Source organism: Lissotriton vulgaris, chromosome 2_1 (genome assembly GCF_964263255.1).
Source record: "Lissotriton vulgaris chromosome 2_1, aLisVul1.2, whole genome shotgun sequence".
Classification (NCBI taxonomy): Eukaryota; Metazoa; Chordata; class Amphibia; order Caudata; family Salamandridae; genus Lissotriton; species Lissotriton vulgaris.
This window is the reverse complement of record NC_141687.1, coordinates 1671903651-1671930641: the sequence shown is the minus strand read 5'-3', so window position 1 is coordinate 1671930641 and position 26991 is coordinate 1671903651. Positions and strand designations below refer to the sequence as shown.

At 46.7% G+C, this 26991-nt stretch overlaps 1 protein-coding gene across 2 annotated transcripts in view; it reads left to right on the top strand.

Annotated features, from left to right (window-relative positions):
• Nucleotides 1-25346, top strand: part of DHDDS (dehydrodolichyl diphosphate synthase subunit) — a 158185-nt gene extending 132839 nt beyond the window's left edge. The window contains exon 9 of one of the 2 annotated variants that reach the window (XM_086957629.1): nucleotides 20521-25346. In XM_086957629.1, coding sequence (XP_086813755.1) covers nucleotides 20521-20760 — 240 coding nt within the window. In that variant the 3' untranslated portion in view covers nucleotides 20761-25346. The remainder of the gene's footprint in view (nucleotides 1-20520) is intronic. The other variant, XM_086957631.1, reaches the window with a different exon arrangement.
• Nucleotides 25347-26991: the final 1645 nt, after the last annotated feature.

The following is a 26991-nucleotide window of genomic DNA, read 5'->3' as shown; positions in this document are numbered from 1 at the left end:
TGCATATAGCCATGTCTGAACTGGGGTGGCAGAGTGGGCTAAAGAACAGTGATGGATTAAACCCAGATTTTCAGACTGGGTGTGAGTGTTTGATTCAGATGCTCCGTCCATCACCACCCCCTTTTGTACCGCTTTTGGCCGCCATAAGTGTGGCAGGGTATGCTCAGACGTGAGTCCCTTGCTCACTTTGCCACTGGATTCAAGCAAGCCGGGCTGAAGACGGCTGGAATGCCAGAAACCGGTCCTCGGAAGCTTGTTTCCGGTCCAGGGAAGACCTGGCTTGGCAGTTCGGGCTTGACTGTTCCCATGAGGCACAGGGTCAGACTGATTTGCATATAGCCATGTCTGAACTGGGGTGGCAGAGTGGGCTAAAGAACAGTGATGGATTAAACCCAGATTTTCAGACTGGGTGTGAGTGTTTGATTGATTCAGATGCTCCGTCCATCACCACCCCCTTTTGTACCGCTTTTGGCCGCCATAAGTGTGGCAGGGTATGCTCAGACGTGAGTCCCTTGCTCACTTTGCCACTGGATTCAAGCAAGCCGGGCTGAAGACGGCTGGAATGCCAGAAACCGGTCCTCGGAAGCTTGTTTCCGGTCCAGGGAAGACATGGCTTGGCAGTTCGGGCTGGACTGTTCCCATGAGGCACAGGGTCAGACTGATTTGCATATAGCCATGTCTGAACTGGGGTGGCAGAGTGGGCTAAAGAACAGTGATGGATTAAACCCAGATTTTCTGACTGGGTGTGAGTGTTTGATTGATTCAGATGCTCCGTCCATCACCACCCCCTTTTGTACCGCTTATGGAATAAGGAGCATGTCACCTTAGGCCTGCTTGGAAGTTAGAGGGGAAAACAGCATGGTTTAAAGTCTACCATAGGGTGTTCATTCCGTGCAGGTACCAAAGGTATATTGTAGCTAGGAATATGAGGAGGAGGTTGCTTGAAGTGTTAGAACTGTGAAACCGTGACCCTTCCGCTATGTCATCCTGAGATATTTATGAGTCCTATTGGTGACAAAATAACATTTCAACGAGGAGGAGCCACGCGCCGGTCTAAAACGGCCATGTAAGAGCTCGGCTCCGCCGAACCCTTACCACCAGCCCTACTATCCTGCATCTGATCCTGGGATCGGACCCTGCCGCCTGATAGCGGAACACGAGTGACGCTCCCTGGAGCGTTCCCGGACCCTCTACGACATCGGGGGCCGGAGATACGCTGCCCGTAAACTGGGGCCTACCTTCCTCCTGAGCCGGAGGCTCGCGCGTGTGCTGCAGTCAGCCTTCAGCTAAATAACACTGCAGCCGCAAACCGGAAGTCGCCGGTCCGGCCCCGGTGTCTGGCCGTTACGTGACTGGCGGGTGCGCATAGTGCCGCGGAGGTGAGGAGGTCAGGTTGGGGCTCGTAAGGAAAGGCAACCCCCCCCCCTTCCATCCCCCCTCCCCCGCCTCATCTGGGGCTCGTGAGCTGCCGGTGCATAAAGGGGGGCTGTGAGAGGGAGCGAGATAGTGCGGCCTGAAGAGATCCCGGCAGCTCGCACACAGGGAGTCTAATGAAGCGGAAATATCCGGAGGAAGAGGGCCGCTTTCTGGTGACAATCAGAGCCTTATTGAAACCTTTCGCCTATTAATTCCTCAAGTGGGCCTCTGATGTTGGTGCGGACCCACCGCGCTGCTGTGATCGTGCGGGGGGCACGCGCTGCCGTGGAGGTGCCGGCGTGGTGCCTGAGAAGGTCCTGCTAACATGCAGCCTGTGCACGGGCGGCTGCATGCGGCTGAGTGCGGGCGGTGGCGCTATTGTTAAGAGGTGGTCTCCCTGGTTGGTGGCTGCGCAGTGGCGCCCTTGGAATGGTGGGGCTCTTTGTGACTTTGCCGCCTGAAGCAGATGGCAGGATATGCTGCGGGCCTCTCCATACCCTGATAATCGTTGGGGCGTGATTGGGATATGCAGTCACTGTGTGCTCTCCAGGCTTGGCCAGCTTTTCTCGCGTCCTGCGGCCATGGAACTTTCATGCTCCCACGAGTCCTGACCTACCGGCCGGATACCTGCCAGATCTGCGATTCAGCGGCCGCTGAGGCTTCTAGGACGCTGTGATTTCCTAGCCTGTTGATTGCGACATTCAGGTGTTCCGCCAGCTTTGTCTTGCTTGGTGGCTGCAGGGCGGTCGCTGGGTGAGTTGATCCTATAATCCACACGAGGACCCTGGGGGCCCAGGACCTCTCATTCTTCAGCGGGTCACGGCTGCTGTGACATCGTAGCCCAATGGCCACTGTGCTGGAAGTCGACAGGCACCAGTCCAGATCCTCCAAAGGCTCCAGACTAACAAACTGGACTGCTACACGATGCCCAAGGGTTCCCCAACAGACCGAAGCAGACACAGTTGGCAGTGGGAGAGGCTTTGGGCTCCTCGGCAGAACCGATGCTAACTGATGTAATGGCAGCCATCAATGGCGTCCAATCATCATTGGGACAGAAAATTGAGTCCTTGGACAACAAACTAGACACGGTTACGATAGAGGTCAATCTTATCCGGGCGGACCTTACAAAGGCGAATGAAAAAGTCAAGTCCCTAGATATTAAAACAGCTAGCCTAATTGAGGATATGGCGTTGTTACAGTAGGATGAGTGTGACCTTAAAAACTTGTGACTTGACGGATGAATACGAGGGGAGGGCCCGACATAACAATATACGTATCTTAGGGGTGCCTGAGAAATCAGAGGGCCCAGCCCCCGACCTGTTTGTTGAGGACCTTATACTTAACCACCTCAAGCCCAAGGGACTGGGTAACTTCTTTACGATTGAGCGAGCACACAGGGTGCCGGGGGGAGACCCAGGTCTGGGGCACCTCCCCGCCCGATGATTGTGAGAGTCTTGAACTTTAGGGACAGAGACGTAATCCTGCAGGTGGCTCGCGTGGTCGCCCCCTTGCGGTACGAGAATGTCACTCTCCTTTTTCCCGGACTTTACTCAGATGGTGCAGAAACAACGGCAGAGCTTTCTCCTGGTGAAGAAGAAACTCCGAGACAAGTGACTGAAGTATGCAATGATGTTCCCGGCGCGATTGCGGGTGTTAGGACAAGGGGAAGGCCTGGTTTTTCAACAACCCGGAGATGGCAGCAGACTGGATAGACCGCCCGGAGGGGCAGGATCGTGACGGAGGAGGCGGACTGCAGGAGCAGGAATGAGGAGAGCCGCGAGACCCATCGGATTATTGTGAACTGTCAGGTAGTGGGGTTAGACCCGCAGCTAGTTTCCTTGCTGGAATTCGTTGACTATATGTTGGCTGTGGGCTGTCCCGGGTCCAGGGGACATATTTTCAGAGGGTCTGGGGTGTGGGGGGCGGGGCATTGGCCTTCCTCCTCATTACTACATTTAGTTAGTTATTCAATTTAGAGTGTTGGGGCGACAGGCACACTGCCATTTGGGGATGGGCGGAAACCATGAGCAGGGTTGCTGGTAGGGGAGAAGGGGGTTGGGGTTGATAGGGCTCTTAGGCCTCCAGATTTTGTTGTTTGAGGGAACGCTTGTATTGTGTTTTGTTTTTATCACATCAGCAGACAATGCTGCTATAGTGACGCTTCCATACTAGTTTAATGTCGTATGCTAGACAGGGATCAGGGATAAACATGCTTAGTTGGAATGTAAACGACCTAGGGGACAAAATAAAGAGGGGGGATGGCCAACCAGTTCGTCAGACGACATTCCCCGAATGTTGTGCTTCTACAAGAGACACATCTCATTGGCAATAGGTGCATGGCCCTGCATAAAGAGGGTTACAAGTTGGTAGCACACGCTGGGTTCACCACGGGATTGAGGGGAGTCGGCATATTGTTGAAAAACTCCTTTCCCCTGACCATTCAGGCTACGTGGTCTGATTAGCGAGGTAGATACATAGGCATCAATACCAACAAGAGAGAGAGGGCATGAGTAGACACTCCAGTACCCCAATCAAATTTGTAAGTAACAACAGAGGAGTGACTAAGTGGAAAATTAAATAGTGCTCAAAAAATTAAATTGTGAAGTCTATTTTATAATTCCGTACTGTGCATGTGGTCAATACACCCACAAGCGCATGTACAACGTGTTTTCTTTCTATCTCCCTGTGAGTACCCAAAAAGCTCCCCTCTTAAGAGGATACCTCCTGAGTGCAATGATCACCCAAGACTATCATAAGGGGAAAGGGAAAAATCCTTTCTTTTTTGAAGGACCCTCACTCACCACTAGTTGGTGACATGCTTCATCATTGGGTCCCCGCTGGGGTGACCGAATGTCCCCCCCAGCGTGCTACAATGCCTGGTTACAGCGGAGCGGGATGTGGTGAGTGTAACAGTGCCCAAATTAGAATGTGACTATAACTGAGTGCGCAAGTATATTAAAAAATGCAAAGGTTGTAGCCTTTACAAAAATCTTTAATAATGGCCAACCTGCATTGGATTAAAAACAAAGTGAACGGACTACCAAGGTTCTGAATTAAGGAACCGGAGTCCTGTTAGATATCAAAAATTGGTCAACATGTTTCTGCTGCTTTGGTTGCAATTTGCTCAGCATTCATCAGGACCTACCAAAAAGTCCTCCGGTGGTGTGCGCGCGCTAAGGCGTACCCTCCCGTGAGGCTCTACGTGTAAAAAATATATATCTTATGTGATAATTCACCGGACAGTCTCCGTAGTTATCCACTGCGATTTGCAGGAATGAACCAAAAACCTGTGGGGAGAAAGAAGACAAACAATAACACATAAGTGGACCTAAAAATTAAGTCCTGATATCAAATGCGTTAATTTTTAGTGATGGTCTTGACATTTCAGGGGATAACGAAATGCATGCCTAGCGTAGATTTTACGCGGGGGGTCATCCAACTAATACAGGGTACTACCCATAATTATGGGGTATAGCACCATCGACAGAATAACTTCTCCGGCCATCAAGATGAGAAGGCATCACGTGCTAATGTTCAAGCACACTGTTGCTTAGTTCATCTTGGCTTACTGCGAGCATTGTGCTATTCAGCTTGTGGATGCCATTTAATTAGAACAACATAATATTTATAGATTATCGTCATGCAGGATGATATGTTAAAATCTAACAATAGAAGAACGAGGAAACACTCCTCCTATATAAGGTAAGTGTGTACTAAAGTGGCAGTTGTCGTAAATGCGGACATAACTCACTTAACAAAAGGCATGAACTCGCCCCTTCGGTGAGGACAGCGCCGGTTCCCTTCACGCGGTGTCTCTCTGAAGAGGAAAAAGGGCAATACAATGAGCTCTCGCGGAGTAAGTACGTGCCCGTGCTGTTAATGGATAGTTAAATAAACAAAAAATGCTTACTTCGGCACTCGCGGCTCCCCGCGGTATACCTCCTCTCTCTCGGCTGCTGTCTCCTGGAAATGCGGGAGAGGGGGGTGGTGGAATCGGCTTTATATTGTATTCTACTAGGATTGGCCAGGATCGATCACGTGGGTGGAGTAACATTACGTAGCCACCGCCCGATCCTATATCTTAAAGTGGTAGTTACCAAAAAAGGGCTTGAAACGGGGGTTCGAATCCCAGTGTGGTCCAGGTCTTGTTCTTATGCCCGGAAAAGAAATAATAGTCTAATCATAATCCTTAAGACCCAATTAAGATGTACAAAGGGAGATAAAAGATCAAACAACTCCCAATTTCTAGCCAGGAGGATCAAAAGCCGCTCCTCTCACTGGAGACCCACCCACAGTGCCTCACGCAAAAAGCGTGAGACATCCGAAGGAAACAAGGAGGAAACCCCCATTATAGTAGAAAACTGTAACAGATAACCAGTCTTCTCATAAAAAGCCCGTGTGATGTTACAGCGACCTCAAATTGTCGAATATGATGCATGCACTGGTCACACCTCGGGGCCCTAACTCGGGGATGGACAAGCTTAACAAAAGAGCCAGCGAATGTGTAGACATAGATGTAATCTACTGGACCAAAGGGATAGCAGATTTCATAAGGTAGCAAAAGTCTCTGTTCTGAGTCTGGATGCATTATCTTCTTAGCACACTGCCCCATGGTATGTCATCATTTAAACCAGTTTTATTTGTGCCAAGCCGATAAACCCAGCGTTGTTCCTTTTCGAACAACGTGGCTTCCAAACCGCTTTCCAGATGTTCCAATACTGTCCACTGTAGATCATATGGTGTATGGTTCAGTTGTAAGAAGTGTGCTGTCAATTTAGTTGTTGCTTTTTTACAACGTATGTTACTACGATGTTCGCATATCCTGATTTTGATGCGTTTAGATGTCATCCCTATATACTGTAGACTACATCTGCAGGTTATCAGATAAACAACATTGATGGTATTACAATTTGTGTGGCTGTTGCTCCCATCGTGTACCATCGGTCAGATCCAAGAATTTTGTGTTGGAAGTAAGGTGGCAAACGTTGCAATTCCCACACGGATAGTGTCCTGTAACTGGTGGTAACCCCCAGGCATTTAGAACACTCGGTGCAAGGTTGCTAGTTTTTACCTCCCTTGGTCGAGTTTGGACTAAAGAGTCTTTGAGACTAGTAGCTCTTTTTTACGAAAAGAGGGGCTTCTTCCAGTTTGTCTTATTACTGGTGATGATTCTCCAGTTTTTTGTAATGCATTTACTTACTGCATTTGATAGTGAATTAAAAGTTGTCACACATGTCAAAGGGATCTCCTCACTTCCTGTTTGGCGGTTGTCATCCAACAACACATCCCTTTGTTGATTTCTGGCCCTCTTTTGGCTCTTGTTTATTATCCCCTTGGGGTACCCTCTGTTTTTCAGCTTGGTAGTCAGTGCATTTGCCTGTTGTTTATAATCGGAAAGGTTGCTACAATTCCGACGTATCCTGAGATACTGCCCATACGGGAGATTCTCCCGTAGGGCCCGAGGGTGGTAGCTGGTGAAGTGTAGCAAATTATTCTTTGCAGTCGGCTTGTAAAAGGTCATGGTCTCAAGCTGATTGCCTTCCCTACTGATGCTGACATCCAGAAAGGTTATTTTCTCACGAGCGTGCTCATGCGTGAATCTTAGATGGTTATCGCACGTGTTGACCCAAGAGAAGAAATTATATAATGTGGTGTTCTCACCTTGCCAAATCATGAACACGTCATCTATATAGCGTTGCCATAAGATGATATTCGTGCCGTATGGGTTCGTAGGGCTCAGAATGTACTTGGACTCAAAATCAAACACGTAGAGACCCGCCACCGACGGGGCAAAGGTACTGCCCATCGCTGTTCCTGTTGCTTGGAGGTAGATCTTTCCATCGTGTTCAAAAAAATTGCGTTTCAAGGCAAGGGTGGCACAGTCTACTACAAAAGCACGAGTTGTATTGAAGTCCCAGGGCGCTCTATCCAGGGCTTCCTTCACCACCTTAATGGTCTCATCCTGCGGAATGCAGGTTTATAAGCTCTCGATATCCATCGAGACAAGGAAGCAAGGATCGTCGGGTAAGATGATCGTCCTGAGCAAGGAGAGGAGACTTTTCTTGTCTTTTAAATAAGTGCTGGTAGACTGAATAATGGGTCTCAGGAAAAAATCACAATATTTTGAGAGGGGCTCGAGAAGTGAACCCAGTCCGGAGACAATGGGTCTCCCGGGGGGAGGTAACACATTCTTGTGGGTTTTAGGCAGTACGTAAAAATACGGAACCCGTCCCTCCGATCTTGTAAAAAAATCTGCCTCCTTTGTGATCAAGCCATCTCTTTCTGCCGTTGACACAAGTTCACAGATTTCATCTCTTAGGTCATTCGTTGGATCCACATTTAAAGGGACGTAGTTGGTGGCATTGCTCAATAGACGTTGACACTCGGTATCATAATCTCTCTTGTTTTGAATCACAATGCCACCCCCTTTATCCGCACTTCCTAGGCATAGGCATATCAGGGCAGTGGGAGGGGAGAATGGGTACCTTAGTTTCTATTTATGTCCCGCCGGCCTTCAGTCGGACACATTCCGTGATTTGGGCTCTATTTTCTTAACCTCTCCTTTGGGCCTCCTTGTGCTGGGAGGTGAATTCAACGTGGTTGTGGACGGTGAGGTTGACAGGCATCACATCCCGCTCGTGTGCTGAGACCGGCACAGCATTGGCTGTCTGACTTTTTAGATACAATGGGGTTGGTGGATGGCTGGAGAGTGTGGAATCCGGGCGAGACGCAGTATACGCATGTGTCCGCCGCACATCATAGCCTGTCTAGGATAGATTATGTTCTGGTGCCGGCCGCTCAGGCATACGCTATAAGAGATGAGCGGCATTTGGGAAGAGTCGTCTCGGACCACTCTCCGGTTTGGCTTAGGTTGGAGATTGACCAGTTCAGTGCAAGCAAGGTCGCCCCGATTAATCCATGCCACTTGGGAGATCCCACTACAAAGAAAGATATAGTTAAGGCTATGGACCGGTATTTCCAATAGAATGAAGGTACAGTAGATTCGGAGCAGACCCTGTGGGAGGCATGTAAGACTGTAATTCGGAGGGAGGCCTTGTCCCTGATTGCTAGGAAAAAAACGGAATGGCAAGCGGAAATGAAGGCAGAGGAGGACGTGAAAAAATTCGAGAGGGAGGTATACCAGACGGTGACTCCCGACAGGCTTCACTGGCTAAAGCTGCGGCAGGATGAGTTTAGTAGCCTGGCTAGAGACAAGGCCAGGGTGCAATATGGCGAGACACAAAGCAGGGTATATGAGCACGGGGATAAAGTTGGAAACGTGATTGCATGGCTAGAAAGGGGAGAGTGGGCGTCTCAGTTAGTGCCAGAATTGCAGGGGGAGAACTCCAGTAACATCACGGACCCGCAGACCTTCGCAGATAGGTTCGCTGAGTATTATCATGGGGTATATACCTTGGATGGGGTGTACCCTGAGGCCGGGAATAGTGAGATGGTCAAGGACATTCAATTGCCCATGCTATCAGATGACAATCAGGAATATTTGGACTCCCCACTAACAGATGACGAGATGGCGCAAGCCATCAGAGGTGTCCACTCTGGGAAGGCCTCGGGCCGAATGGCATACCCGTGGAACTTTATAAGCTGAGAGCCAACAGTCGCCCCATTTTCCGCTCCATGTTTGAGGAAAGCAGGGATAGGGGACGGCTCCCGTATGATCAGCGGGTTGCTAATATTGTGGTCATCCATAAGGTGGGTAAACCCTGGACATGTTGTTCGTCGTATAGACCTATCTCTCTGCTGAACGTGGAGCCTAAGGTCCTGGCGAAACTGCTGGCAACGAGGTTAGCCAAAGCCATTACTACTTTGATACACCCGGACCAGTCAGGTTTCATGCCACACCGAAATATGGCCCTCAGTTTGCGCCAGCTACACGGGGTCCTGTACGATTCAGGAGCCAGCTGTACTGGTGTCCTTAGTTGCCACCATGGCGTTTGACAGGGTCGAGTGGCCCTACCTTTTTGCAGTACTGGGGAAGCTGGGTTTTGGTCTGGGATTTATGGACTGGGTACGCCTTCTGCACTCTTCTCCTCTCGCCCTTGTAGTCGTAAATAACCGCAAGTCCCCTGACTTTCATCTTGGCACGGGCACCAGACAGGGATCTCCCCTGTCCCGGCTCCTTTTTGCCCTGGCCTTGGAACCGCTGGCGGCATGGGTCCGTTGGGACCATTCGATACGTGGCATGCGATGGACGATGGAGTGGGAGGATAAAATATCACTATATGCCGACGACATTCTGCTTTTTCTTACCAACCCGAGGGGATCCCTGATGTGTTTTCTGAATATGTTGGCCATCTTTGGGAGGTATTCAGGCTTCGCAATAAATTGGTCCAAATCAGTATTATTTGTTCTCAGAGGTGACCCGCCGGTAATCCAGCACGCTTGCCTGATACAAGTCGAATCGGTTGGGTTCAAATATCTTGGTATATATATCACGCTTGACCCAAAGCTTAGATACACCAATAACCTGTGCTCCCCTCTAACTCGATTTAGAGGAGATGTGGTGCGATGGAAGGCGCTCCCACTTTCCCTTTTGGGCAGAGCGGTGCTTTTTAAGATGATGGCCCTGCCCCGGTTTCTATACGCACTCTAGAACGCGATGGACCCGGTTCTTGCGTCCTACTTCAGGGAAATAGAGGCCTTACAGAGGCAGCTTCTCTGGGACGGTATGATGGGGGGATAGGATTGCCGGACCTGCAGAAATATTACTGGGCTTCCCAGTTGGCAGCGGTGAACCATGCTATATATGGACCCCCCGGGGACACTGGATACGCTATGGACGGATGGCAGTTGCCGGGAGGCAAGTACACTAGAGCGCTCTATACTGAGCCTCATAGGTTTCCTCTTGCGGGACCAACTGCTCATGCCGTCCAGGTGTGGCATGCGGCCAACAGACATCTTAAGTGGAAGGGGCGGCTTAAACTTGCCACCCTGTTGTGGAGTTCGGAGAAGTTGGGAAGTTTATGGAAGTCTAAACGCTTTGATAAATGGGATATTATAGGGATCACGCATATTAAAGATGTTTGCGGGGAAGGTACAGTTCATACATTTAACTCCTTCAGGCAACAATACCAACTTCAGGATTGTCAGTATTTCTGTTATCTTCAGATCCGACATGCACTACTCACACACATTCCTTGGGGCATGACTATTCCCAACGCATCTCCTCTCGAAGACCGGGTGCTAGACGGGCATCTTCCTGAGAAAACCATCTCCCTAATTTATAAGAAACTCATAAATGATATGGAGGATCCGCTAGTGCATATAAGATTGCACTGGAATGAGGATGGGTTGGAATTGGATGACGAGGATTGGGGCGGCGGTTTCTTCCTCGTAGGTGGTGGCGATTCAGATGAGACTCAGGTTGGGTCAACTGAAGATTCTACATGGGTAGTACGTCACGTGGCCATGTCTGGTCCGTATGGGCTGTTCGGAGGGTGGGAAATGCAGGAGGGGCTGAGGGCAACTGGGGACGTTCCTACATATATTGTGGCACTATACCGGGGTGCAGGAGTATTGGGCGAAGGTTCACGACACGCTGCGAGATGTCCTGGGGGTAGAAATTCGGCCGGAAGCCCGCAGGTGTATTTTGAACGTCTGGGAACCCACGGATCTGAACACATATAAAAAGCAATGGGCAACGTTGGCGTTCATGGTAGCTAAGCGTAATATTGCCCAGCTGTGGGGAGCCAGCCGCCCCGGATAGAGATGGGTGCAGGATTTAGACTGGTGCATGTTTAGGGAAAGGACAGTTTATGTTGCTAGGGGGTGTCCTGAGAAGTGGGGCAAGGTTTGGGAGGCTTGAAATCATTATCGGGGAGATGTTTGTAAACCTCCAATACATCTTGAGGAAATGGATGAGCAGGTGTCCCCTTGATCCATCATCTGTCTCACGTATATATTATTTTGCAAAGTATGGTATGTCATCAAGTAATTTGTTAAAACTGCTAATGTCACCTGATGTGTTTTTCTTTTTATCTGAATTTTATTTAATAAAAAGATTTATTTTTTTTAAATACCATTTCAAGATGTTGATGCCATATTACCTAATCACCTCTCGGCTTATGCAGAAACCTTGCCCCCAGCACTCCCTCCCCTCTTCCTTCCAAAGAACTTCAGCGTACTCAAGCACAATAGAGCTAGGGAGCAACAATATGCGGCAGAAGAGGCCCATTAGATGTAGCAGCGGTGTGAGCACTGGTCCACCATTAATGAAAAGGTCCTTTCAGAGCTTGAAAGACGTGACTGTGTAAGAATTTCTCTCTTGGATCCACTACAGTTAATGCAGAAAGACATGAGAGATAATAAAGGGAAACCCATCCATGTCATCTTCGACTGTTTGTGAAGCTATGTCCCCGTGAGCAGGAAGCTCAGATGCCTAAAACAGTGACAAATAATCTAAATCTGATGATCTAGCATAAACTGAGGTTCATACTCCTAAATATATACAGGCAACGTTTTGTTATGAACCCAGAGATGCCCTTTAGAATAAAGTACTGCCTTGACACACAAGGGTGATTGAGGGAAATTAGGCCACAGGAAATAAAAAAATTACCAAACGTCATTATAACTGATGCAAGTTCCTAGAGATGCCCTTCAGAATTGACTATGGGCTTGACTCCACTCCCTAGGTTATTAGTGTAATTAGGCAACAGAACATAAAAAAAACATTACAAAAAGTCAACCTATCCAACTTCAGTTTGTCGTTCTTTGGATTGTATCATCTTGGCCTCAGGAATGTAACTTTACCTCAGTTTTAGAGTGCTATAACAGACTGTCAGAACTTCGACCGTGTATTAAAAAAATGTCTGGATGTATGTTATGCTAGAAGTATTTGTAGAGCGCACGTTCATCATGCGGTTTCATGGCTCTTGGAACTATAATGCTGGAGGAGTCCCTTAAAAATCTGAGAAGTACTGTGTGAAATCATATTATCCCAGTGGTCTGATAATTATTATATAAGATAAAGAATAGTGCTGCTACTGGTACTTTAGATCCAAGCGTTGTAAAGCATCTACATAATTTTCACTGCACTAGTGTGCTTCTTGATATCTTCCGCCCAATGGACTGCTCACAGAGTCTTTTTTGCTATGGAGCTCTCCTGCTGGAGTTCATTTCTTGTTCGTACTCTGATTCACTGCTCCATTGCTTGCATAAAAGTCAAGGAGGATTCAAGATGGGCTTGCTAACAGAATTACTATAGCTGGACAAACTCAGCCATAGAAGTTCCAAGCCTCCAGAAGGCCCTTCAAAATCGGCCTTTCATATCCTTGAACAAAACAAGTTACTTACCTGTAACTTTGGTTACACAGTATTGGTAACTTTCATAGAGTCCCAAGCTTTGTATCATTCCCCCGTCGTCTGAATGGGAGCCTCGGTAAATAGAAAATACCATAGCAGTACGTACAAAAGAGAAACCTAGGGCTAGGCCTCATCTAATTTTGTAGCCTATCCACCTCTTTTTGTAAAAGAGACCAAAAAAATTGCAATAACCAATCAGAATTGCCTCACCCCATAGAACCCTCTGAGAGAGCTTCAGAGCCTCAGATTTTCGTAGCCGTTGTGTAACAGTAACTTCATCTGTAAAAGGCTGAGCTTTTCCCAGGGGAGGAGGGTGGGTGCATGGGAATCTATGAAAGTTACCAATACTGGGGAACCAAAGTTACAGGTAAGTAACTTGTTTTCTTGCCCCAGTATTGGAACTTTCAGAGATTCCCATGCTTTGTATCAGAGTAGCTAGCAGGAAGCCATAACAGCACATTTTGTTACATGAGTATCAATACATCCTATCACACTTGTTATCAGAGGAAACAAACGTAACCTGTCACCATAGAGAGGAATACAGTATGTGATACAAAATGAGCAATATAGGAAGGAGGGATTGTAGGAAAAGCTCACCTCTCATTGAAAAAGATTTCTCAGGACTGCCTGTCCAACTGCAGCTTCGCTTCCCATTGACGAGTCTAAACAGCAATGCTTTGTGAACGTGTGGGTACTGCTCCACGTAGCTGCTCTACAAATGTCTCTGATCAGGACTCCTGCGAAAAGGGCCACAGATGATGAAACTGATCTCATCGAATGAGCCCGAATAAGTCTTTCCAGCGGTTTGCCCGCTTCTTGGTGACAAAAGTGAGTTGCATTGGAAATCCAACGAGATATGCCTTGTTTTGAAAGCGGAAACCCCTTCCGCAGAGAACTGTAGGAAATAGAGTTGGGATGATTTCCTGAAGCTTTTTGTGCGTTCCAGATAAAATTTCAAACATCTCTGGACATCCAAGGAATGTAACAACCTTTCTGCTGGAGAAGTTGGTCGAGGGAAAAAAGACTTTAGAACTACCGGCTCATTCAAATGGAAATCCGTCGGGACCTTGGGTATGAACTTTGGATTTGTTCTAAGTATTAGAATGTCTTTCTTGAACTGCATAAAAGGTTCCACAATAGTGAGTGCTTGGAGCTCACCTATCCTCCTAGCCGATGTTAAGGCTAAAAGAAGAGCCAGTTTCCATGAAAGAAATTTAAGATCCGCTCTGTGAATCGGCTCAAATGGGGTTCTCATTAGATGAGCCAGAACGAAGTTAAGTTGCCAGACTGGAGGCGGAGGCCGGACCGGAGGAAAAACCCTGAAAAGGCCCTTCAGGAATTGCTTGATAATCCTCGCAGACCAAAGAGAAGGACCGGTGGATGTTTCTCTAAATCTAGAGATAGCAGCTAAGTGTACTTTGATCGAAGAATGTGCCAGACCCGACTTAGCTAGAGAAAGAATGTAAGGCAAAATTTGGTGAGGAGCCGATGTATACGGATGGAGATTCTGCCGTTGACATCATAGACAGAAACGTTTCCATTTTGCATGGTAAGTCTTATTTGTACTTGGTGCACAGGTTTGAGATAGTATCTTCTTACATTCCGTAGAGAGGTTTAAATTCTGGAATTCTCTGTACTCAGGAGCCACGCTGTGAACTGGAGTGAGCTCGGATTCGGATGCAGCACCTGACCCTGAGACATTGGGCGGTAGGTGTATCGGCTGATCTTGAGAGAGTAGGAGGAGTTCCATGAACCAGAACTGCCGGGGCCACGCTGGTGCAATCAAAATCATTCTGCAAGGTTCTGCTTTGAGTTTCCTGATTAGCCTCGGAAGTAGGGGTATTGGAGGAAAGGCGTAAACAAATGCGCCGGACCAGGCTATCGAAAGAGCATTCCCCACTGATCCTCAATGGTGATCCCTGCTTGCGTAGTATCTGCATTTTTTTGTTTTCTGGGGTCGCAAACAGGTCTATGATTGGAGTGCCCCAACTTGAGAAGATCTTATCGAGAGTGTCCTGATCCAGTTCCCACTCGTGACCGAGAAGGACTGATTTGGATTTGTTGAGTTGAAGACCCAACCGGTTGGACAGTTGGATACAGCAGTCGACCGCCCTGGACGCCGCTTGAAAGGATGGAGTCTTTATCAACCAATCGTCCAGGTAGGGAAAAACCTCCAGAGATTGCTTCCTCAGAAACGCCGCCACTGGGGCCAACACCTTTGTAAATATCCGTGGTGCGGACCAGAGACCAAACGGAAGCACCTTGAATTGAAAATGGCTCTTGGCTACTGTGAAGCGTAGATATCGCCTGTGAGCTGGGTGGATCGGCACATGGAAGTATGCATCCTCTAAATCCAGATTTGCCATGTAGTCCCCTGGATTGAGAAGACGCAGAATGTCTTGAAGAGAAACCATTCTGAATGACAACTTTATGAGATAGGTATTGAGCTCCCTTAGATCTAATATTGGGCGCCACTTTTCTTCCGTCTTCCGAACCAGGAAAAATCTGGAATAAAAATCCTCTCCTCTTTGAGAGTGAGTTACCAGTTTTATTGCCCCCTTGATGACTAGTTGATGGGCTTCGAGACGGAGAAGTCGCAGATGTTTGACCCGGTGGCGCGAGGAGCTCTTGAAGCGGGGCAATTGTTGAAATTCCAATGTGTGGCCAAATCGAATGATATTCAAGACCCACCGATCTGATGTAATGAGCATCCAGCTGCGTAGACAATGTGAAATCCTGACCCCTACTGATGTCACCGGAGGGGGGAGGAACAGTAGAAAGAGCCAAGAGGCCGCTATTGTCGTTTAGATAAATCCTTTCCCTGCCGACCTTGACGGCCTCTTGATGGTTGCCGAGAGAAAGATGCCGATTGGGCCTGCCTCTGTGAATATCGCGGCTTGTAGGTTTGTGAAGATTGGGAATATGAGGAATATCGTTGTTGGTATCCTCCTCCATAGGCGTAAAAACTCTTGCCTTTTGCTCCACGGAATGGTACCTTACGGTATTGAAGAGTTCCTAAGGACTTGGCTGTTTCAGTGTCCTTTTTGATATCCTGTAAGGCATCATCTATATGCTTCCCAAAAAGCATATCGCCATCAAAAGGCAAATCCAAAATGTTATTCTGCACCTCAGGGCGAAACCAGGTAGACCAAAGCCAGCCCTGTCTTCTGAGAACAGCCGAACCTGCCAAGGCAAGAAAAGCAGGTGTGGCTATGTCCATGGTGCAGTCAATTATCTCCGAGGAAGATTGTTCTCCTTCCTCTAAAATCTTTCTCGTCTGAGCTTTAGCTGTGTCTGGTAACTGATTCACCAACGGAGACATATCGCACCACATTTGGCGATCATATCGTCCTAAAATTGCAAGTGCGTTGGAAGCACGAACCAGTAGACTTGACATTGAGGAGAACCTTTTTCCCACGTTATCAAGACGTCCACCCTCTTTATCAGGTGGGGAAGCCAGAGGGGCCGATGGGTTCTTTGACTTCCTTTACGCCGCCTGGGAGATCAGGGTCTTGCCTAGGTTGGCCAACCAGGCACGCAGGACTTCCTTCAGGGGCCTTGTACTTATTCTCCAGCCACGGTAGGACCGGAACAACGGTTGCTGGAGACTGCTTGACTTTCACACCCTCAGTCGAAACATGCTCTACGATGGGAATAGAGCGGATAGATTTCTTGTATGGCTCTTTGAAATCATTGAGAAAGCAGTCTGACTGAATCATTGGAATTTTAAGTCCAAACCGTTTTGAAGCTCTTTCCATGAGGTTATGAAAACCTCCAATGTCAGCTGGAGGTGAGTCTACCAGATCCGGTGAAGGAGACGGTGGATCTGGAATAATATATTCATCCGACTCTCTATTCGGATCTTGAACCTCCGTTACATCCCTTCCATCATCAGAGAAATCGTCATCATTGTCACCACAAACCTGTCCTGAGGGGACACCCTGTATCCCCTCCGCAGGTACCTGTTCCCTTGATTGAACCTCCACAGGCGAAGGAGGTGGTGGTGGCGGAGGAGGTGTCTGAATGGATTCAGAGACTTAGGAAGGAAATCTTCTCCTGTAATCCGTTAACATCATCCGCAGGTCAGTTATTAAGGAAGAAGGCATAGAAGCCATACCCTGCTGTGATAGATAATGCATTCTCTCCCTTGAAGGAGGCCGCTGTTCTTCCTCATAGTAGCCATCAGAGTCAGAATCCTGGTATTTTACCTGGAGCTGAAACGGGCTATAAGCGTCCCCATATGGACCATCATCATCCTCATCTTAATAGTCCTCCTCTAAAAGTAAAGCTGGAGGTAAAGGCGTTACTCTGCGTGGGGGTGTCATTTCAGGTGTGATTTGGCGTCTTCTTATGGAAATTTTGACTTTTTGTACCGTCAACGGGACCACCGCCAACGGGATCTCGTATTAAAGCAGTCGACGTCATTGTCGTCGGCGACATAGTCTTCGTGGACGTCGACTCCACTGTCGGTGACATCCTCATCGACGTTGAGGTAATCCGTGTCGTCGACGAAAAAGAAAATGAAGCCCCAGCGGTCGACACATCCGTCGTCGAGGCTGCCATCGTCGACGCCGCTGCCGTCGACGGTCCCATCGACGAGGCAGAAACAGACGTTTTCTGGATTTTCGTTGTAGCCGTCAACGTACCTGCAGATGTCACCGTCTACGAGCGGGCTTTCTTGTCAGATTTATTTTCCTGAGGTAGGGAAGCAGGTTTCTTTAAACCTTTTGATTTCCCAGGTGGTAGCGGGACAAAAGAAGATCCCTTCTGAGAGGAAACCACCACTGACACCAACCAATCCCTCTTTCTCCTTTGCACCTCGGTGAGGAGATTTTCGGGGACTAGACCCATCAGAGGTCTTTTGAGAGGTCTTAGAAGGAGGCTCAGCAGAAGTTGAAGGGGAAAACCTACCCCTCTTCTTAGATCTTCTTGATGGGGAAGCTGAAGATGAATCTTCCCTGTCGCTGGAAATGACCTCCTTTCTAGATTTCATCTTTTGCAGCCAGGTCAGAAGTCTTCCTTCTCTGTCCCTTAATGTTTTAGTAGAGAAGGTTCTGCAGATCTTAAACTCTGTAGCTTTGTGATCCGGGTACAAGCAGTATATACAGTCTTAATGCTTGTCCTCTACATAAAGTCTTTTCTTTGAACAAGTAGCACAAGCCTTGAACAAAGCTTTCTTCTCTTTATCCGACATCTTGAGTAAAAGGTTGATTTTTCCAAGTTGTAGAAAGAAAAAACTGAGCAGAGCTCAGAAGAGACTCCCTTAGCACAACGTGCGGTAGAAATCTGAGGCTCTGAGGCTCTCTCAGGAGGGTTCTATGGGGTGAGGCTATTCTGATTTGTTGTTGCAATTTTTTTGGTCTCTTTTACAAAAAGAGGTGGATAGGCTACAAAATGAGATGAGGCCTAGGCCTAGGTTTCTCTTTTGTACCTACTGATATGGTATTTTCTATTTACCAAGGCTCACATTCCGACGACGGGGGAATGATACAAAGCATGGGAATTTATGAAAGTTCCAATACTGGGGAAAACAAGGGCTTACCCAAAAAAGCTGTCTGACCCTTTACGTGAGAACTTGTTTGGTGCTATCCAAAAAGACATTAAAAGTTATGATTAAGTTATAGGAAAGTCCCCTTCCCGTTTTGTGATTCAGTTGTTCAGGAAGGAAAGATTGGTAGAACGCCGCCAGTGCCACTACAGCCAACACCTACGAATACTACACTTTCAAGCTTCTCAGCCACAAGACCCTCCACAACACTGGACCCGCCTACATGAACCACCGCCTCTCGTTCTACGCACCCCAAAGATCCCTCCGCTTAGCACAGCTCTCCCTTGCAACGGTACCCCACATCAAGAAGATCAGAACAGGAAAACGCTCATTCTCCCACCTCACCGTCAAGGCATGGAACTCCCTCCCTCCCTCTCCTCCTATGACAGACACCAACACTCCCCAAGTTCTTGAAGGACCCCAAGACATGGCTCTTCGAAATACTAGGAATTCCAAGGAGCTGCATAAGCCCTCCATTTCCCACGCCCCCACTCCTCCCCCAGCACCTTGAGACCCTTTCAGGTGAGCAGTTGTGCTTTACCAATCCCCTGATTGATTTATTGACACTAACCTCAACAGAGCATGCAGTGACTCATCAAGTGAACCTCCACGTGTACGCCTATTTACACGCCTTCTTTCACGCCCATGTGTTCTTATCTCTCTTTCTTCACTTGCTCCGCCTGGAGTGTTCCGCCTACTGTATTCATTGCAATTATGTGGTTTTACTATATATATTGTGTGATGTTAATAAAACGTTAGATATCCCTTCCTGAACCTTAGTGGTGATGGAACCCGATTCTCCCCTGGCTCGAGCCATTGCAATAAAGCCCTTTTGACTCAGATACTACGGACTCTGCCTCTCATTTTATGAGCTATCCTCATTGTTATTAATGTATAGAAAAATAGTCCGGGTAATTTTATTTACCACAATGGGTATAATTTATCTGATGTTGACTTGTTATTTTAAAAAAAATTCTGTTTCCATTATTTCTCACTCCCCTTGTCGTCAAATTTCATTTATTATTCGAGTTGTAGTGTTTTTTTGCAGAGGCAAGGAGGTTGGTTGCACAATTAAAAAACATTGACTGTAACTACACTAGACGCTGTGCACCAAGATGCAGACATTGAATATTTTTGGCCATGAAGTTTTGACTGGGAACTACGGGAGTCAGTGGAACGGTTGGACCCTGGGGATAGATTTCTGATATGGGGTACACGGATGTATGGCCTCTGATGGAAACACCCATATGACTGTCTGATAAACAATATTGTATGTTCTTATGATCAAAACCAGTGTGTGATACAAGAGAATGTATACATCCTGCAATTTGGTTATTGTTTGTAATTTAAATACCAAATAAAAGCAATTGGCAAAAAAAGAACATCTGTTATGCAGTGAGGAAGCAATGGTGCTACTCCATTTGTAAGAATTACGAAACGCAAATTGGGGACCAAAGGTCTTCACTGCATTTGCAAAATAAATTGTGCTGGTTCTGGCTGCCCTGGACACTCAGACATGTCATTTGAAAGGAAAGATAGGCGAAAAAGTGTGAATTAGTGACTTATTTTGCCTTGAAACCCACCCTTGAGATAGTGGCCATGGCACAAAAGGTTATGAGTTCACTCCCAGAAAATGCCAAACTAGACTTCCTGTGGAGGCCAGTGACGTTTTGGGAACCCTCTTTGAGGGTCCTTATGACACGTCAACAGAAGGAAGAACTATCTTGGTGATTCGGCTTCATGCCACTAACCTTCCATCATGCCCTGAGCTTAAGATTTTCTTTCTCGTGCTTTTATGTGTCCAGAGTCAAAATAGATGCCAGAGTGCCTGGGAAAACTAGGCTTCATGTATGCTTTTGTTCCACAGTAAGAGGTGCTCCTGGGAGAAGCAAATGTCACACTAATGAAAACAGGTCAGGTATGTTCAGATCCCAGTAGACTAATAGCACACACTGCACATGTGGCGCATGCTGTCTCTTGCACGTCAGGTCCTGGAGAGCCTCTGGGACCTGAGGAGCAGGCTTATGGGGGCATCATTCGCCAGCCTTAAAAGGCAGCCCGAACGGTATGGGCCTCTGCAGGTACTTGATTGCTAGTCGCACCAGCACAACACCAAAACGCATGCTAAAGTCTCCATACAGAGATACATGAAGTGTTTATACTTGGCCCTTTACTCTGTCCCTGTTCTTACATTGAAGTGCACAAGCAGCTGATCTCTATAAATGTGTTTTTTTCAGAAAGCCAGAGGCCTACACTTTGAGGAGACTACACGGCAGCAGTTGATCGCTGACCAGGCTGTGGTGGCAGAAAAGCTCCAGCAGGCTGCAACGGTGATGCCCCATGCAGACCCTCAGCTCTGCAAAGTGTTGCTCCTGCAGCTCAGGACGCAGCGTGAAGAGAGGATACAGAACTTTCTGCAGGCACTAGAAGAAAAAAGATGTGACTTTTTCAGTGGCCTCTGTATGGTGCCAGCATAGGAAGATTGGTGGCAATGTGCCATCCGGCCAGAGAGGACAGCTAACCTGCAGTAATTTGACTGTACCATCTCCACTGGTGAAACTGGAGCACTCGTGCTATGGCAGAATCCAGGGAAGGAGTTCTAGGAAGCTGTCTGTGCACTCCCTCTTAAAATGGTGCCCTCTTGTTGCTACTGGAGGCCAGGCCATTGAGCTGTAACCGCGTTGGACCGTACCACTACCCTCAGCCGAAGTAGTGGCTCCTCCGAGTCCATGAAAAGGCATCATGCCTACACCCAGGCAGTGCCATCACTTCGGAGAATATTCATGTGAAGTGCATCCATTTTTGGGGGGGTATTTTATTTCTTAAGGAAAACAAGATGGCATCATTGATTTGCTTTTGAGCTCTCCTCTTCCTCCTTTAAGTGAGTAGAAGGAGCTGTTTGCCTCTGTGGCAGTGAGTGAAGGAACTCATTCGGCCTGATGTTGGATGGATCTGGGCTCTTCTAGACTGTAATTGAATGACCCAGGGTAACCCTGGACTATAATATGATGGCTTTAGACTCTAGTAGGTTAGCCTGGGGTTTCCTGGTCTGCAGTTCAGAAGGATGGGTTTGCCTAGATGGTGGTATGATGCCTTAGGATTGTCCTTCGCTGCAATATGTGTGTGGTGCTTCCTGGCATGTAATATGGTAGCTGTTGCTTCTCTTGGGAGGTAGAGGCAGCTGCTCTATATACTTCTTCAGCGTGTAGTATGGTTGCTTGATTTCTCCTAGGGTGTAGTATGCTATTTCTGGGTTCTCCTGGTCTGTACACAACATGACACCATCTCTTGCACATATGCCTATGATATGTCTTAGTTTGTGTGGGCTGTTTTACAATGATTCAGGGCTCTCTTGAGTTGTAGTATCATAGCAGGGGGGACCTCTCCTAAGGTGTAATGTGATGGCTAGTGGCTCTACTATGTTGAGGTTCGGTAGCCCTTGGCTCTCCCAGGCTGTAGTGTGATGCTGCCGGTCTTGCCTTGATTTGAGGGCTAGTAGTGCAGGACTCTTTTGAACTGTGGAATTACGAAAGGCAATTACCTGACTGTAGTAAGTGAAGTTTGTAAAATAAATGATATGAACTCACCTAGTTATGATAAGTCATCAAAGCTCTCTTATGCTATGGTATAATGCCTGAGGGTTCTCTGAGACTGTGGAACTTCTTTTGCCTCCCTTATCTTCAATGCAATGGTTTGGCACTTTACTAGGCAGTATGAACTGGTGTCTAGGTTCTGCTGTATATATTGCTCTGGCTCCTGTCCCAGGCTCTCAAGTAATGGAACTGTAGAATGTCTCTAGGCCGGTGTATACAAACTGGGGGTAGGGACCCACTGGTGGGTCATGAGCCGATTTTTGGAGGGTCTTGAAAGTCCTATCTATAAGTAAGTAATATGTAAAATGATCAGCCCTGTTGTGCAGAAGTGCAGAACAATGTCCCTAATTCCAGTTTTACAACACACTCTTGAAACCATTTCCAAGCAAGACTCCGGGTGAGCCTTCCAGTATTTGTTGCTGCTGTCTTTTTACTTCACAAAGGCATTTCAACAAAAAATGTGCTCCTTGCAAATGATCATACACAACATACCACTTGTGTATTGACTTTCACTCATAGATCAGAACTTTGTATCTGGGGAATCAGATTTGAGTCCCGGTTTTGGCTCAACTTTTGATTCTGGGCCAGCCACAGCCGGCAGTGGGAGTACCTGCAGGGCGGTGATGTGGGGAAGAGGAGTGGCAAGGTGGGGGGTAGTAATGTATGGATTACGGAGTTTGATAGGTAAGTAAACATTATAAATAAATTAAAAAACCAATTTCGTTGCCGCACTGCATCGCATTTGGGGATGCAGTGCATTCAACAAAATTCGTTTTATGTATTTAAATGTTTACTTACCTGGGAAGCTCCGTAATCCATATATTACTACAAACACCCTGCCCCTCCCCTCCCCACGTCACCGCCCTGCAGGTACTCCCACTGCCGGCCGCGACTGTTCTGGGCAAATCACTAAATCTTCCGTGCTTATAATAAAATTAATCTGACCTTGTGTAATGTAGTCTAGTTCTCATGTAAAGTGCTCCAATGTCTTTAAACTGTGTTTGCGCTATATAAAATGACAAAATATTTGTAGAGTCCAGAATGAACAACTAGACCAAGTTTTAAAACAAAAATGGATGATGACTTACCCCCAATGGTCTTGGTCTAGGTTTTGAGATGTATAAACAATTGTTATTACATTAAAAATCACCCCAGCCTCATGTCCATTAAAATAGGTGGGTTGAGAGAGTTTGTCGTTCTAAACTGTTTGATATGCACCGCTCTTGGCTCTCGTGACTCTAGTACGATAACTCTGAGCTCCTCTGTGGTGCGATTATAAACAATGGTCTCTTTGTCAGTGGTCCATTGGTTCTGCGTTCTCCTGGACTGTAGCTCTCCTGTGCGCTCCCATGGCTGCAAGTCAATGGTTTGGCATTCTCTTAGGAGAGCCAAGAAACCTATTCATACTGCCTGACTGCTTTGCTCTGCCTCCTCTACCAGGCTGTGGAGTAAATGAAGTGTAGAATGTCTCCTGGCTGTAGTATAATGGCTCTGCGCGCTGTGGACTGTAGAACAAAAGTGCAGGACTTTTGTAGCTGTAGTATGAAGGTACGGGTCTCACAGGGCTGCGGAAAAGGCTTTCAGCTGTGATATGATGTCTCGGAACTCTCCGTGCTGTACAATAGAAGTGCAAGGCCCTTGTAGCTGTACTATGATTAATGCTCCCGGTTTTCCTTTTTAACTGATTTGTTTTTCAGATAAATACAGACCGAAAACCAGGTTTCCTGTCTGTATTTATTTTTAAAAGTGTAAAAATACTGAAAATGGTGCTTCTTGTGAGACTCTATTCTGTCTTTCATCAATTCCAGGTGACAATTGAGCAAGTAGACAGGACGGGGAGTTAAAAAACAGGATGAGATTTCCTTAAATACAGGCATAGGTTAACTATCTATCATATATTTATATTATAAAACTAATATGTTACTGTGAGTGTAGTGTTTTGTTATATGTGGCTGCTTAATTTTCTGAAACGCGACAGTCATCTACGCATGAGTGCACGTCTAAGAGTTAAATGAATGTGGAACTATAGCATTTTACAGCTACTTTTATTCTTAAAACACAAAATAAGAATGGATAAATAAATACTAAGAAGATGGCCAAAAAAGAAATATGGATAAATACAGATGGAAATGTTAAAAAAAAAAAACAACACAAGTGGAAGGTCTTCGTGGCTGTGGTACAATGGCACATCGTTGCCCCAGGATTATGTTTCTCCCGCACTAGTGATTGCACCCAATGCAGGGCCCAGGGGCACCAGTCCGGTTCCCACCAGATATTTCTTGTTCTGAGAAATGCTAAGCAGGGCAAGTGGTGGAACCTGTTACCTTTGTGAATGGAAAAGAGAGGGAACAACAGTTTTGCCTATGTTAGCAAACACCACTCTTTTTTTCCACGCCCAGTGTGGGCACGTGACTATACCCCTCCCCATGCTGTCAGGGCGGTGCTCCTCACTGTTGTGTAAACATATTTACAGGGCCAAGGGCACACACTTAATCAGGCCTTCGTAGCCCCTGGTGTAGGCCCTGCTGTCGTACAGCTGGCAATGTTTGTGGACACACTGTCCACATTAAAGCAATCCCCTACCACTGCCTCGTAGTTCTCCTTGAACTCGAACTTGTCATTTTGCCTTGAGGTAACTATCACTAGGAAGGGTGCACTGAATGAGAGGTGCACAAGAGGCCAGTGAGTTAGCTGTGTGTTGCCCATGCTACAGAATGGTGCTAGGTCAGTGTTCTGAGCACAGTGCTTACGTGGCACCTGCCTCCGCCCCGGTGGCCTGTCACCTCGTGCACCGCTCTTTTAAAGTTTGGCTCTGGTTAACCTGAACCCCACTTGGAGTTTAGTAGGCTGGTTGGACTCACGACTAGCTCACCTCTGTAAGCTTGGTGGGGCTGGGCCAGGCTCTGTTACTTATTTCTCTTTCCCTTGCTGGGTAGCTTGCCCAGACTTAAAGAAAATCCTTCAGTTGGCTAAAGGTAAGTCTTCACGCCTCTGCCTTTTACAGTAAATAACATAATAACTGCATTTCATCCTTCAAATGTGCATAACCGGCCACTCTTAAATCTAGCCTGGGGTGAATTCAGGGCTTTAAGTGGGTCGGGTATGTCCCGGTCTGAGCACCAGCAATTATTTTCAGGGGGCCTCGAAACGGGTCTCTATCGGACTCTATTTTCGGGCCTCGCAGAGGTAATCCATTTTCTTTTTTTTTTCTAGTACCAAACTTATTTTGCTCCAGCTGGAATTGCCAGGCTAGATCCTGAGGCCGCAGACCTTTGTGCACGCTGCAGATCCTTTCATGCTGATTTTTATCATATGATGCGGGACTTTGGGGAAGTATCACAGTTTTGGACAGAAAGTCCTCTCTTTAATTAATGACTTTTCATACACCTATCTCTGAGTCATTCTGAAAAAAGCTTTGTTTGTTGGGTAATTTACCTAGAACAAAGGATAATTTAAAAAATTTAATTTAATAGATTTAGCGCCTTATTTTTGGTACAGCTTAAGATTGCGATCCTACAACCAGCCTCCAAACACACACAGCTGCACCTGAGTACTTCATAGGTCTTTAAAAGACCATTTGCTTGTTAATGAGGCTTTGTTGTTTTTCACCCCTTTGTAGAGCCCCTGCAGCTGCACTGTGCCTATTGCTTGAAGAATTAGGCCCCCCCAAATGTTTTCTTAGCCCCCACCCCCTCCTTGAAATTTGGCTCTGCTTGCACCTCTGGGGAGGGTGTATGGCGTTATTCATACATATGTTTATTAAGACTCTGCCCTAAGAGGTTTGCCCCGACCCTTTTAGAGTACCCCCAGTTTCTTTCCCCACCTAAAGCCCTGGGTAAATTCAAAATGCACTGCTTTCTAAACACACAGTGAAGCCTGTGCAGGTGTCTCTATAAGGCGACACTGAGCACAGCTGGCAGTACATCTGGAAAGATCTCTCCCCACCACACACGCTCTATGACGAGGGAGTGACTACTTGGTCTTAGTTGAAGACAAAGGCACCAGAATATTCCTGCGTTGGCAGCTAACTCTCCAGGTCTTGATACAACCTCAAATTGAGTGTTTGCCCAGCATTAAGCCCTCACACCAGAGTTGCCTGCGGAGAGTGAACACTTATTGGGCTAAAAGAAGATGAATGTATCCCCTCACACTGATTATTTCACAACCCCCTCGCTAGCAGGTTTTAGCAACCGTGTGATTGTGATGCACAAAAATCATTGAAATCATCCCAGGCTCAATCAAAGAAATCTGAAAGATGAGAGTAACGTTCTGGGTCGAGTAAGGATGCAAGGCTCTAAAAAGGCCTTGAAGTACGAGCACTCGATGAGACAGTGGGTTACAGAGCAGTGCTGAAGAGAATTATCGGTCACAGTGATGTACCCATGCATAGCTGATCAAATTACCACAGTCTCTTAGTTAATAATAGTTTTTCCCAAACTCTACATTGCCTGGATAATGTAGATGCGGTACTCTGCCGTAACGAATACAGCTTGACAAGTTCACACTAGAGTGTTTTACCTCACCCTCTAAAAGCAACGGTTTTAGCTACAGTCTATTCCAAGGTGTTTTTTTCTTTCTTTCAATACTTGCTACAGGAAAGGCATTGATATTGATACCTCTTCACTATAAAGTCCACGGTTTTATGGTCTTTATCATGTTTTGTCTATATTTCTCCATATTTACTTTTTGCTCATTTTATTGGCATTTATCCATACTTATGTTTTGATCAGTGGAAAAAAATAAAGTTGCAACTAGAAATGTTAACATTAATTTATCTAAAATATGTACACTCAGACTTTCAAGTCTGTATAGGTTTTGTACGCTATAAAATAAATCATTGGACTCCTCTGAAACATTAGCATTGTTATGAGGCGATCGCACAATTTACCACTATGTAATTGTATCTTGTTTTTATACTCCCTCTGCTTGTTCATATGTACTGCTGTTGGCCTGGAAGTTATGATTGACAGCATGGCAAAAGACCCATTCTGATGTATGCATTTTTTTTGTTTGAAAAGGGCAGACTAGGTAATTGGATGTTTTCCGTCTGTACTTGCACGTAAAAACCACTAACCAGGCATTACTAGGAATATTTTTTTTATGAACAATGTTCCG